General features: G+C 41.8%; 1 protein-coding gene across 4 annotated transcripts in view; it reads right to left on the bottom strand.

The window, feature by feature from the left end:
- Positions 1-6,097: 6,097 nt before the first annotated feature.
- The window catches only part of LOC107139997 (leukotriene A-4 hydrolase), a 61,318-nt gene continuing 54,256 nt past the window's right edge, over positions 6,098-13,159 (bottom strand). For all 4 annotated transcript variants that reach the window (XM_048803637.1, XM_015482914.2, XM_048803658.1 and 1 more), the window contains 4 exons: positions 12,918-13,052; positions 8,591-8,699; positions 8,422-8,491; positions 6,098-6,861 (listed from right to left, as the gene is read on the bottom strand). In XM_048803637.1, coding sequence (XP_048659594.1) covers positions 6,724-6,861; positions 8,422-8,491; positions 8,591-8,699; positions 12,918-13,052 — 452 coding nt within the window. In that variant the 3' untranslated portion in view covers positions 6,098-6,723. The remainder of the gene's footprint in view (positions 6,862-8,421; positions 8,492-8,590; positions 8,700-12,917; positions 13,053-13,159) is intronic.

Genomic DNA, 13,159 nt, shown 5'->3' with positions numbered 1-13,159 from the left:
CCAGTAGAAAGGCCTTAATTCTTTCAAGGACACACCACTAGATGACCTAAAGACCTCCCATTATGCTCCACCTTCCAGAGGTCCCACATCCCAACATTGCCACAGTGAGAACCTGGTGAGACAAGCAAGGTGTAGGTTCTTTGTCTCGGGAACAATGGAGGGTGAGAGCAAAGTAACAATTTGTTTTTGAAACAGAAAGGAGCAGAGCTCCCACAAGGGAGGGGTCCCGGGTGGGTTGCCACTGAATTGCTGCTGTCTAGGGATTTATATGGCATTGCTGGATGGGACCTTTAAAGCTATTCGCTAATGACTTTTAGAGAGAGGAGTTTCTGCATCCAATTAGAGTGAGACTCTCAGTAGTCATGTGCCCCCTGTCCAATCAGGACGTTGGTCAGGAGCAGTTCATGTGCTTGGTCACCCGCTCTCTGGTTCATCAGATACTTTGTACAGGAAGCTGGGCATGATGGGATACGAAGCCTGGAATTACTGCAATGCTGGTCCACCCTGGTCAGCATATCTTCTTTCTGGCTCCTGCTCTCACAAGCTTCCAGCACACAGACCCTTCTAGGACAAACCATATTTAAACCATAGCAATATCCCTGGTGGGAAAGTTAAGGGTAACATTGCATGTCATTGTCCCTGCCTCAAGGGCCTTTGGCCATCTTGTGATTGGTGAAAGAATCTTGAAGATAGATACAAAAGCCAAAACCAAATGTTAGATCTGCCCTGGGACCCAAGTCACACAGGATTATACCCTTTCAGCTAAGGAATGAGAACACCTGCTAGGAGGTGATCACTCTAAACAAAAAGAGAATTCGTATCTTTTTCAAGTGAAAGCAGAAGAGGGTGCCCACCTGAACCACCTCGGTCCTCCCAGGCTGTGTGCTGGGAGCTTACTAGAAGTGCAGGACCTTGACCTCACTCCAGACCTGCTGAATGAGAATCTGCACCTTCACAAGCCTCCAGGTGATTCACGTGCCCATTAAAGTCCCAGATGCACTGGGCTCTAGGCCCCGGTAGGTCCCACGGGTCTTCGCACTTCCTCAAACACATCTTTTGAGTCAGCTGTTCTGGGTTTTGCAGGGCTGTTCCCTCTGCCTGGGATGCAGTGTCTCCCTGGATCTACAGAGGAGATATGTTCAAAGACCCCCAGTGGAGGCCTGAAACCACTGATGGTACCCAAACCCTATCCATAAGGCACTGTTTTTTTTCCCTCATACATTCATACCTGTGATAAAGTTTAATTTATAATTTAGGCAAGTGAAAAGAAAAACAATAAGAAAAGAAAAATTTTAACAATAAGCTAATAAAAGTTACATGAGTGTGGTCTCTCTTTCTTTAAAATATCTCATTGTTCTGCTGAGCATGGTGGCACACACTTGTAATCCCAGCAGCTCAAGAGGCTGAGGCAGGAGGATCACGAGTTCAAAGCCCGCCTCAGTAAAAGTGGGGCACTAAGCAACTCAGTGAGCCCATGTCTCTAAATAAAATACAAAATAGGGATGGGGATGTGGCTCAGTGGTCAAGTGGCCCTGAGTTCAATCCTTGGTACCTTCCCCACTACAAAAAAAAATTTTGTTGTTCTTTACCTTTCCACTTGAAGCACTTTACAGCTTCTCTTTGGCACATCTGAACTGCCAGCAACACAACTCTTACACTTTGGGGCCAGGATTAAATAAAATAAGGGCCACTTGACTGAACACAAGTGTTGTAATACTAGGTCAGCTGGACTGATTGCTGAGAAGCCTGCTAAGAGGCATCATGGACATGCTGGGCAGTGGGATGCCCTGGATGCTCCAGGTGGGATGAAGTGAGATGGCTTGAAATGTCATCATGCTACTGAGAATGCAGGACAACTTAAAACCTGTGAATTATTTATTTCTGGAATTTTCTATTTAATAATTTCAGGCCACAGTGGACTGCAGGTAACTGATACCACAGAAAGCAAAACCGTGTAAGGGGAAATGACTATACTTTGCTTCTCTAGGGGGGGATGCTGGAGCTGGCTGCCCCTCCCCCATGCTCCCACACCTCTCTAGCCTTTATAGCCTTGTGGCTTAACTCTTTCCCATTTGATGGTGACGTAACAAAGCTGCAACCTTGTCATGCCCCCAGAATCCAGTGTAGTGACAGATGATCAGTGAATGATTAATGAATGACTGCAGAAACTTAGATAAGTGGCAGTGAAAATTATTGATCAAGATACACTGTTAAGCCAGGCACAGAGGCACCCAGTGACTTGGGAGGCTGAATCAGGAGGATTGCAAGTTTGAATCCAGCCTCAGCAACTTAGTGAGGACCCAAGAAACTTAATGAGACCCTGTCCCAAATAAAAATAAAAAGGGCTGGGGATGTGGCTCACTGTAGTATAACCCTGGATTCAATCTTCAGTACCAAAACAAAAAGTCAAAACGCTGCTAAGCTTGCCCACCCAGGATGCAGTGCAAACGCTTACTTGTGAGTGGGACAGAGCATATGAATTTCTTAATAAAATGTCAAAGGATGATGCTCATGAGAAAGTAAAGTGTAAAAGTAAAAATAAAGAGAGAAACAATTGAATGGGGTGGGGAAGGGCAGCTTTGCTTGGCTTGGAAGTTTGGGGAGCCTTTTGATGAGACAGAAGGGCTCTACAATGGTGTGGAAAGTCGTGAAGTGTTCTGAGGATTCAAGAGACCAGTTGAAACTTCATTCTAAAGGTCAGGGGAAGTCACTGAAAGATTTTGCACAGGGGAGAACAAGGACGAGAGTCTTGTAAAAAATATACGTGACTATATGACCAATGTGATTCTGCAACCTGTACACTCAGAAAAATGAGAAATTATACCCCATTTGATTCAAATGTATAATATGTCAAGATCATTGTACTGTCATGTGTAACTAATAAAAAAAAGATTAATATGGCTTTGGTGCACATAGTAGGCCCTTAAATATTTGTTGTATGAATGGATTCAGCTACAAAGCTGATCAGATTCTTTGGTGGAGAGAGTAGAAGGTATCAGATACCAGAAGTTCAGGTGGAAGGATGGCTCAGCAAGATGTGATAATCCCTAGCGTGTGCTTCATTGAGCTAAAAACAGCAGCTCTTTCAAACCTTTTAAAATTATCAGAAAATTTAAATTTCCCTTTAAGAAAGAATATTGTGTTAGGTAGGGTAAAACTTGAAAGATCACAATTCACTATAATATGAATTTTTTTTTTTTTTGCCAAGAACCAATTGTCACTCGTTTGGGGTCCATATCAGTTCTAGTGAGATAAGGATGCACACGTTAGATGCTGTGAGGAACACGCAAACTAAATGAGACGCTAAAGGAGACAAAAATCTGGGCTTTGATTTCATCTTGAACTCTTTGTCTATCTGTCAAATGAAGAGGTTGGATTCCTTCCATCTCTGAACTTCTGGTCCTAAGTTGGGCACTGCCTTCAGGAAATATATAACCCAATTAGAGCAGCAAGATAGATGGATATTAAAAAGTAGAATCAATGCCAGGCAGGATTAAGAGTTGGTTCTCTTAAAAGAATAACACTCTAATGGAACATACTAATGGCATTATTTAAGTCTGGATTCCCCACCAAGCCCAAGCGTCTTGGCCTTTCCAATAGTAAGAGGTTGAAGGATAAAGCCAAAATGCCCGCCTCTTGTTTCCCCCAATTTTTCCTGCAGAAGCTACGATAGACATGGGGCACCTGGTACCCAGGTGATGGAAACTACCACTGAGTCCAGCCTTCTGTCCCTGCTCATGCACACTCAGAGGTGTTCCATGCTGTCATTTGGCTTCCCCTACTGTACCATGAGCATTAATTATGCTCTCCATGACGAGGCTCCTGAGCACGCCCTTGCTTTTCCTGGTGTGTCGACACACTGCCATTGTTTGTTTTCTCATCTGCTCCTGGGCTTAGCCTATAAATCATGACCAAAGCCACTGGTTTAGACATTGGCCAAGCACGGAAGTGGTTTCCTGACATGAATGCCTCTCTTGACTTTCCTCCTGCAAATCCCAGCTCAGTCACCTCTTCCCTGCTGATTCCGTGGAGCTGAGGTTGTTCTTCCTTCCTCTGGGATATGGCAGTTGCCGTGGTAGGTCCTCAACTAGATGGAAGAGTCTTTGAAGACAGGACCACGTGTGCTAGGTGACCCACCACAGCCTGGCTCAGCCCCTCATGCACAGAGGCTGGGTTGGCTAGGATGCTGATGGCGACGAGTATCAAATCCTCGGCTAAATCATCTTAAAAATAAGGAAGTTTCTGCATTCACCACTGGAAATTCAGAGGCTGGGCAGATTTCAGGACTGGTTTCCCCAGCAGCTCAATGATGTGAAAGACCCACATTCCTCCCTTCCCTCTGTTCTGCTCTGACTTCCTACAATGCCCTGGGTCTGTCTGGCTGTTGATAGCCATCGCTCTGTGTCTCCTCATTTAGGTCAAGCAGGAGGGGGGAAAGATGACTTCCTGTGGCTCTCAGAGAGAAACACTTTCTCAGAAGCCTCTGATAAATCTCTTCCACCTCACTGACCCAAATGGCCATCCCAGTCTTTTTTACCCTGTCTTCTTTTTGTGGTGTTGGGGATTGAGCTCAGTAGTACCCTATCACCATCCTCCAATCCCAACTCTTTTTATTTTGAGACAGGATCTTGCTAAATTGTCTGAGCTGGCCTTAAACTTTTGATCCTCCTGCCTCAGCCTCTTGAGTCATTGGGATGACAGTTGTGTGCCAATGTGCTTATCTGTTCCAGCCCTTTCTTGACCTATTACACTAAGCAAAAGGAACAGGATCACCTTTAGACTAATCAGGCCTACCCCATTAGACAGAAAGACTGTCCTCCAACTTTTTTTCTTTTTTTCTGGAGGGAAAGGGGTATATTTTCAATGCTTACATTTAATGAATTAGTACTTTCAACAAAGGTAACCAAAATAGCAAAATGATCATACTATTAATGAGAGAGTCATAATGTTTAATAAAAAGATATACATCTGCTGGCCAGTCCCAGAAGACATGAGTTTTAACCAGTATGAAAAGTATCTCTTTTAAAATATTTATTGGATTTTATGTAAGTGGTAGATAATGACCATGAATCATGCCAAATCACACACCCATGCCCTTGAGTATCACTCTCTCAAACTGACGCTGGGCTCGGCACGTACGTGGCTTGTTTTGGCCACCAGGACATGTGCAAACATCTCCCCATCCCCCCAAATACAGACGTAAGAATAAAGCCACAACAAGACCATTGAAACCATTTATTCCATATTTACCTTGAAAGTCTCTTGAAGATAGATGACGTCAGCTACTAACAGAGTTGCATCAAATGCCCTTGTGCCCCAAAGGACCTCAGGGGTAGACAGAGTCCAGCACTCCCCAAACTGGAGTGAAGGGCAGCCATTTGCTGTGGTTTACTGGCTCAACTGCAGCTTGTGTATAAGAATGAGTAAACTTCATTTGTGTAAAGTGTAAACTTCCATTTTTAGCAAAGAACAGCACCAAGAACAACTGCTAGGTAGACAAGTACCTCAGCACACGTTTTGCTTCAGCAGTTTTCACTAGGATCTCCACCTTTCCTCTGGACAGGTACAATCAAGACTGAAGAGCCCACTGTGAACCACACCTTTGGGTGCACTCACTATAGGCTGTCCTCAAGCTGGGAAAACTGGCAAGTGTGTCTGTCCTTTTCTTTCCCAGCTACAGTCCTCAGAGCCAGCACTTGGAGTGCTTTGCACACATTTGTACAGATGGGTGCAAAGTCACAGATCTTAGCCTTGGGATGCCAAGAAATCATCTGACCCACTCTTTCCCTGGACAATGACACTCAAGCCTCCCCAGAAGGTCCCTTATTTTCTTGAGGGGAAAACACATTGAGTAATACATCCTAGGGCCCCACCTGACCTTTGTCAACAGGGCTTAACTTTAATGATTACCATTAGAGGGAGGGGGTTGGTCAACCTCCACAGATCTCTTATCTGTGAAATGAGGAGTCATTTTAGCAGGGTCACTATCAACTGTGAACAGATACTAATTTCAAACTCTAGCTTGAGCAGATGAGTAAACAATTAAAAGATATATGTAATGATATTTGATAAACATGAAAGACGCAGTACAATAAGGGCCACCCAAATAGCAATCTTTATATTCATTTCTTAACTTTATATTCATTTCCATATAAAACTCCTTGTGGGTGGTTTTTACCACCTCTGTACTTAACTGCTAAAAAACCTATGGATAATTAAACTAATAAAAGGAATAGCACCTTAAGAACAAATTATGACTTAAAATGGCAGTTTAGAGGGCATAATAAGAAACATTAGTCATATAGCATAATACAATCAACTAAAGAAAGTCAACTAGCTTGTGGAAGTGAATTAAAAAAATAATAAGATTCGCCAACAAATTTTTTTTTTTTTTGAAAAAGAAAAATGCTGTCAATCTGTTTCCAATTGAGTTCCTCTAACACTAAGAGTTAAAAACAGACCCATTGCAACTGTGGCTATTCTTAAGAATAAGTAGCCTAATGATATTATTAAGAAAGAAAAGTCCTTCCACCTGAGGACTTACAGTGCTGGACTTAGCATCTGTAATAATGCCACTGGCTTAGCCAGAGCAGGACCCAGGATATCTGCAGTGTATAATAGACTGATCCACCTAGGAAAGTTCTCAGGTTTTCCCTCAGCACGGTACTTGTTTTGTGTTCAGCTAAGGGCCATCTGATCTGCTAAGCTGATCTGACAAAGCCATTAAAGATCTTCGGACTCTGGGATTTTGGTGGTCTTGTGTAGAGATTCCAGTGAAAAGGCTGTTGGAGAAATAGGTCTTGATTCTGGAATATGCTCCATTCTGTATTTCTCGATGTAGGGTACAGCTACATCCCAAACCTAAGCAGCAAAGACAGAGGAAGTTGAAAGATCAACAACATTGTTTCCACAAGCTGTTAAACATCAACTTCTCCCCAAGTCAAAATATCCTGTATGCCTGGCTAGACCTAGGCTGAGTGGCTGTCCCTCTGCTTTTATTTTGAGCCATTTGATACATGATCTATGTCACTTAGTTGCTAACTGTATAAAAAGCCTTTAAAAATACAAAGTCCAAAACATTTCTAAGGTTTCGAAGGTGTTAAGCTGCTTTTTCTTTCAAAGCAAAACAAGCAAGCAAAGCAGACAACAAACAGAACCTAGAAAATTCAATGCGGGCATAGTCAAGGATGGCTGCTCAAGGGTACACCATGACCTTGTTATTTTTAAAGAAGCCTTAAATGATAAAAGGCAGTTCGTTGGATTTTCCCATGGCTCTACCTCCATGCCACAGTGCTCTGTGCCTTTGACTCTTGCTACTCCAGTATGGCCTGTGCCTGTCCCCATCAGTGTTACCTGAGACAGGTCATAATCTTATTGCTCAGCTCTAAAACTACGGAATCATACATTTTCACAAGATACCCAGGAGATTCATGTACACATTCAAGTTTGAGAAGCGCTGCCTCAGATCCTGGCTTAGTTCCCCCCTCCATCTATCAACCTATTCTCTTTGAAGCATAACATCTTTTCAAGTTATGAAACCCATTTTTTGGTTTGCAGCTGCTTTTTATCTAATTATCACTGATGGTCAAGAACTCTCTGATCTTAGAAATTGTCTCCTTTCAGAAGCTAGTTCCTCTTACATACACCTTTCACCTAGTACCAAAGTGGGTACTGGACGAGTGGCTTCCCCTAACAGGGTACCAGGTGCACTTAGAAATGACAGGTAGAAGGATCAAAGAGAAAATTTGTTTTCCTGGAGCATAGCAACTATTTTGGGAGGAATCAAGTGATTTTAGGGAACACATGATACTCACAAATTATTCAAAAAGTTTCATATATGTATGATATTTATGATGAATCAGCATGCTAGGCAGCTATATCAATCTTCTAATCCTATGGTCAATGTAACCAGAGGAAAATAAGTGGCAAAGAAAACCTATAACTCTCCAAGCAAGATGGGGCAAGGACATACCAGAATACTAGATGAACTCAAAGCCCCTTTGAAATAAAAACCTGGGACTTAATTTCCCCCAGGTCTGTAAAGCCCTTGCACCTGGTGGGGGTAGTTTTGCCAACATCACCAGAAAGAGAAAGTACTTTTGAATGAAAGAGGACATCTTGGGGAGGGGGATGGCCTATGAACCTTTCATCTAATTTTTCTCACCACGAATATTGGTCTCAAAACTCTTAAAAATTCATTTCAGTTTCCAAGCCATAGGTAATCAATGTTTGGGTGCAACATGAGACACTGGTTATCAAATGGCTTCTGCATGGCTTTTCAAGTTGCCTCCATACCTTTGTGTTCACTTCCAAGGAATCCAGGACAAAGTAGAATTAGACAATGTTCCTCTCTCTCTCCACTCTCACTTTGCTTTCTCATAACAACCCCAAACTAAGAAATAATCCAAGTAGCCAACTTGCCTTCTGTTCCAGGAGCAGCCTGTGTGCCGCCTCGATGTCTGGAGCCATGAAGCGATCTTTTATCCAGGGCCTACAGAGAAAAGCATATCAGTCCATCAGCCAAACATTTGGTATTGCCAAGGTTCACAGTTCTGAAATGGTGTAACTTCCAGGGACCTGTTGACTTTACCTTACAACAGAGCGCACCAGGTCATAGACCTTCTCCAGTGGAGTGGTTGTTCTCAGGGGTCGTAGGAACTCTATGCCCTGGCAGGCTGCAAGGAGCTCAATGGCCAGCACTAAAACAAAAATGCCAAGACAGTGGCTGATTAAAGCCTTCTGATGTCATGCTTGAAGAAGAGAAATCATCCAAAGTCAACAGTCATCAGTGGCTAACTAACAGGTAGTGGTTCTTTGTCTATTGGTGGAATGAAGTTGCATTGGTATCAGTTATCATTTTAAACCTGCTTTTCTAACCCCTTGGAAGTATCTTTAACCGTGAGAAGGGGATAATTGAGACATTTACCTGGATAGATTATGAGACTTCCTTACCTAGAAAGGTAAGGAAGGTTTTATAAGCTACACCAATGAAAACTGCCATTTCCCCCATTCATATCTTCTAACCAAGGTTTGTTGGCCGGGTTTGTGTCACGTGGGTAGGACAGGAAGTCAGAAAGAATATCCAACCCTGATCTGGATCCCAAACCTATTAAGTCAGTCTATATTTCATCAAGATGTTCATTTATATTCCCCTACATTTCAATTCTTTAGTTAGAATCTTCTTAAATGCTACAAAGAGTTGCCAAGTTGTCCAATATTTGCTTTTCTGTCTAGACTTTAATTTCCAGGAGGGCAGAAGCCAAGTATATCTCATTCGCTGTTTAACCCACTGTGCTGAAGTGATAGATGCATGTCCACCCAACCAGGTGGGCATATTTTCTTTCCATGCTCCCACTAGTTACCTGTACAATAAATAATCAGTAGGTGATAAATAGATAAGTTTTTATCTTATACTTTATATATAGCACCAGTGGATTCCAAGATTTATAGGTATTTTTTAAATATCTGTAATCAAAACACACTTAAGTAATGAATATGCTTGAAATACGAACTGCCATTTTCCTCCCAATTGCACTTCCCTGATTTAAATGGACAGAACACTGGATGAGCTAGATCTATCATTTATGTGTCAAGTCTATAGCAGGCCCTTTATTATGAGTTCCAGGCTCATTCAGGGATGTGACCCAAACAAAGATCCCTGCCCTCATAGAGCTTGAATCTCACTGGGAATAGACCTAAGTATAGATGAGTTATTCAAGCTCCATTAGAACAATGGAGAAAGAATGGCAATTGCTGATGGGGAAGGCATTGGAGATAAAAGCTGATCAACCACCTAGATTAAATGAAGAAGGGAACCAAGCAAAGTCCAGAAGATCCAGGAAGGTACAGAGGGAAGGATGTGCTCATTGGCAGGTACAAGGCAAAACTGTAGCTCCAGAGTAGAGATGTGATAAAGAGAAGAGGCAATGAGAGACAGAACCCAAACCACTTCGTGGACCGCAATCAGGGTTGGATTTTGTTTTGAGCCCTAGGAAGTAACTGACAGATTTTCAGCAGGGGCATGGTATGTTCTCAATTATGTTTGTCAAAGTTCACCCTGCTTTGTAGTGAAAACAAGGAGACTAAATAGAAAGTGCCAGTCTTGCTTTGTTATCTTTGGAAGATAGGGTTGATTTGCTGATGAAATGGAGAGAAGACAAGAAGATAGATAAAGACAACTATTTAGGCCTTTTGGTCCAAACAACATGTGCGGTGGGGGAAACATCTGAAGAGTGAACATTCAAAATGCACTGTGGTAGACAATAACAAGTCCTGGTGAAGATGTGGAGGAATCGGACCCTCAAACACTGCTGGTGGGAATGTAACACAGTGCTGCCATGTTGGAACATACTCTGGCTATTCCTCAAAAAGACAAATGCAGAGTTAGCATCTGACCCAGGGCTCCACTCTAGAGAAATGGAGACTTGCCCACAAAAAAACTTGTACAGGTTCACAGTTGCATCATTTATATGAACCAAAAGGTAGAGACAAACCAAGTGTCCTCAACTGATGAAACAATAAACAAAATGTGACCTATCCATACAATAGAACATTATTTGACCATAAACATGGATGAAGTGTTGACACATGCTATAACTAATGAACACATGCTACAACTAATGAATCTTGAAAATATTAGGCTAAGTGAGAAAAGCCAGTCAAAAAAGACTACATATTGAGGATAGGAAAGGTAGCAGAATACAACAGTTACTAGTATGGCATTATGTAAAAATGTGGATGTGTAACCGATGTGATTCTGCAATCTGTATTTGGGGTAAAAATGGGAGTTCATAACCCACTTGAATCTAATGTATGAAATATGATATGTCAAGAGCTTTGTAATGTTTTGAACAACCAATAAAAAAAGACTACATATTGTATGATTCTGCTGGTACGAATTGTCAAGAATACATAAATATATAGAGACAGAAAGCAGATCAGTGGTTGCCTAGGAGTAGAAGGGAGAATGGGTATGTGATAGCTAGAGGGGCCAAGGTTTCTTCTTGGGCTGATGAGCAAGTTCTAAAATTGATTATGGTGATGGTTGCACAACTCTGTGAATATACTAAAATCCCTAACTGTACACTTGAAATTGGTAAATTGTAAGATAGGTGAATATATCTCAAAACAGCTATTATCCCCTCCCTAAAAAACAATATTCAATTTTCACATTTACCTTAAAATAGTTCTGCTCTTTGGTCAGCCAATAGTATTTATGAAGTACTATTGCATAAACTTAGGAAATTAAGAGGATAATGTCTAGAGGAAGGCAATTTCTCTTTCTTTAAAAAACAAAATGAACAATGATTAAGAAAGCAGAGAGAGGGTTACTTATCATAGTTGTCTCTGTGATGTAGCTTTGTCACACAAGTTGGACCTAAATCTTAGTAAGTCTTTATATTTAACTGCAATGTATAAGAAATGCATGGGACAAATGACAAGTTAAAAGTGACACCAACTCCATCCATTTACCTGCAAATGCCACGATTTTATTCTCTTTTATTGCTGAGTAATATTCCATTGTGTATATATGCCACAGTGTCTTTATCCATTCATCTACTGAAGGGCATCTAGGTTGGTTCCCACGGTTTTGCTATTGTGAATTGTGCTGCAATAAACATTGATGTGGCTGTGTCCAATACAAGGTGGAGGATTCATAGTGGGGTTGGGAGGGGGAGCATGGGAAGATTAGACAAACTCTAGATAGGGCAAAGGGGAGGGAGGGGGAGGAAAGAAGCAAGGGGGTAAAAAAAAAGATGGTGGAATGAGATGGACATCACTACCCTAAGTACATGTATGAAGAAGACATGAATGGTGTGAATATGCTTTGTATACAAGCAAAGATATGAAACATTGTGCTCTATATATCTAATATGAATTTTAATGCATTCTACTGTCATATATAACAAATTAGAATAAAAAGATTTTTTAAAAAATGACACCATAAGGAAGCCAACAGGCAAATCCAGAATGTCAGTCTTTCTACAGGAAAACTAACCTGACTTTTCCATTAGTTAAAGGCACACGGGGAAAAACAAAACAAAACAAGGGACTTTATAGATTAAAAGAAGTTTAAGCTGGGCACAGTGGCACATGCCTGTAATCCCAGTGGCTCAGGAGGCTGGACAGGAGGATCACGAGTTCAAAGCCAGCCTCAGTAAAAGTGAGGCACTAGGCAATTGAGTGAGCCCCTGTCTTTAAATAAAATATAAAATAGGGCTGGGGATGTGGCTCAGTGATTGAGTGCCCCTGAGTTCAATCTCCGATACCGAAAAAAAAAAAAAAAAAAAGAAGTTGTTTAAAATTATGACAACCAAATTTAAAACATGGTCCTTGAATCCTGACTTGAACAAAACCACCATAAAGACATTGAGACACTGTAACTGGGAAATTTTGAATATGCATTTGGTGGTGACACCAGGACTTAACACTGAATGGTGTTGGATGTGATAATGGTGCCTTGGTAGATAAGAAAGCATTCATATTGAAGAGAGAATGGATGTGGGAATAAAATGATATGACATTGGGGATTTGCTCGAAAATAATTTGGGAAAAGTAAAAGAAAAAATGAAGCAATTGTATTAACTGTTGAGTCAGAGTGAAGTGTGCAAGGGTTCATGGTACTATTCTCTCCAGTTCTGAATGTGTTTTTAAAGTTTCGTTTTTAAAAATCCAAGGAACCAGTTGATCTTGGCATAGTTCCTTGGTTTCTAATTCTCAACAAGCATCAGAGTCACCTGGAAGACTCTTTAAACAGAAGTTGCTGCTGTCCTCTCTCTAGAGTTTCTGGTTCAGCAGGTCTGGGAGGGAGCCTTAGAACCTGCATTTCCTAATGTGTTTCCAATTGTTGCTGCTGCTGGTGGTGGGGAAGATCTCACTTTGAGAACCACCAACATAATATTTTACAAGCGTGTTACCTTGTTCCACGTGTTCGATGACCCTGAGGGCCTTCCTGGCTGCCCACCCTCCCATGGAGACGTGATCCTCCGTGGCAGCACTGGTAGAGAGCGAGTCCACAGATGAGGGGTGGCACAGAGCCTTGTTCTCAGAAACTGCAAGAGACCAGTGCAAATTAAGAAGTGCTCCCAAGAGGATTAAATACCAAAATGACATGTGACTTCCTCAAAGTCTCCATAGCATGGAAGACCATCACCTGGAG

Source organism: Marmota marmota, unplaced genomic scaffold, assembly GCF_001458135.2.
Source record: "Marmota marmota marmota unplaced genomic scaffold, marMar, whole genome shotgun sequence".
NCBI lineage: Eukaryota > Metazoa > Chordata > Mammalia > Rodentia > Sciuridae > Marmota > Marmota marmota.
Note: the sequence above shows the minus strand (reverse complement) of the source record. Positions and strands in the feature narration are given on the sequence as shown.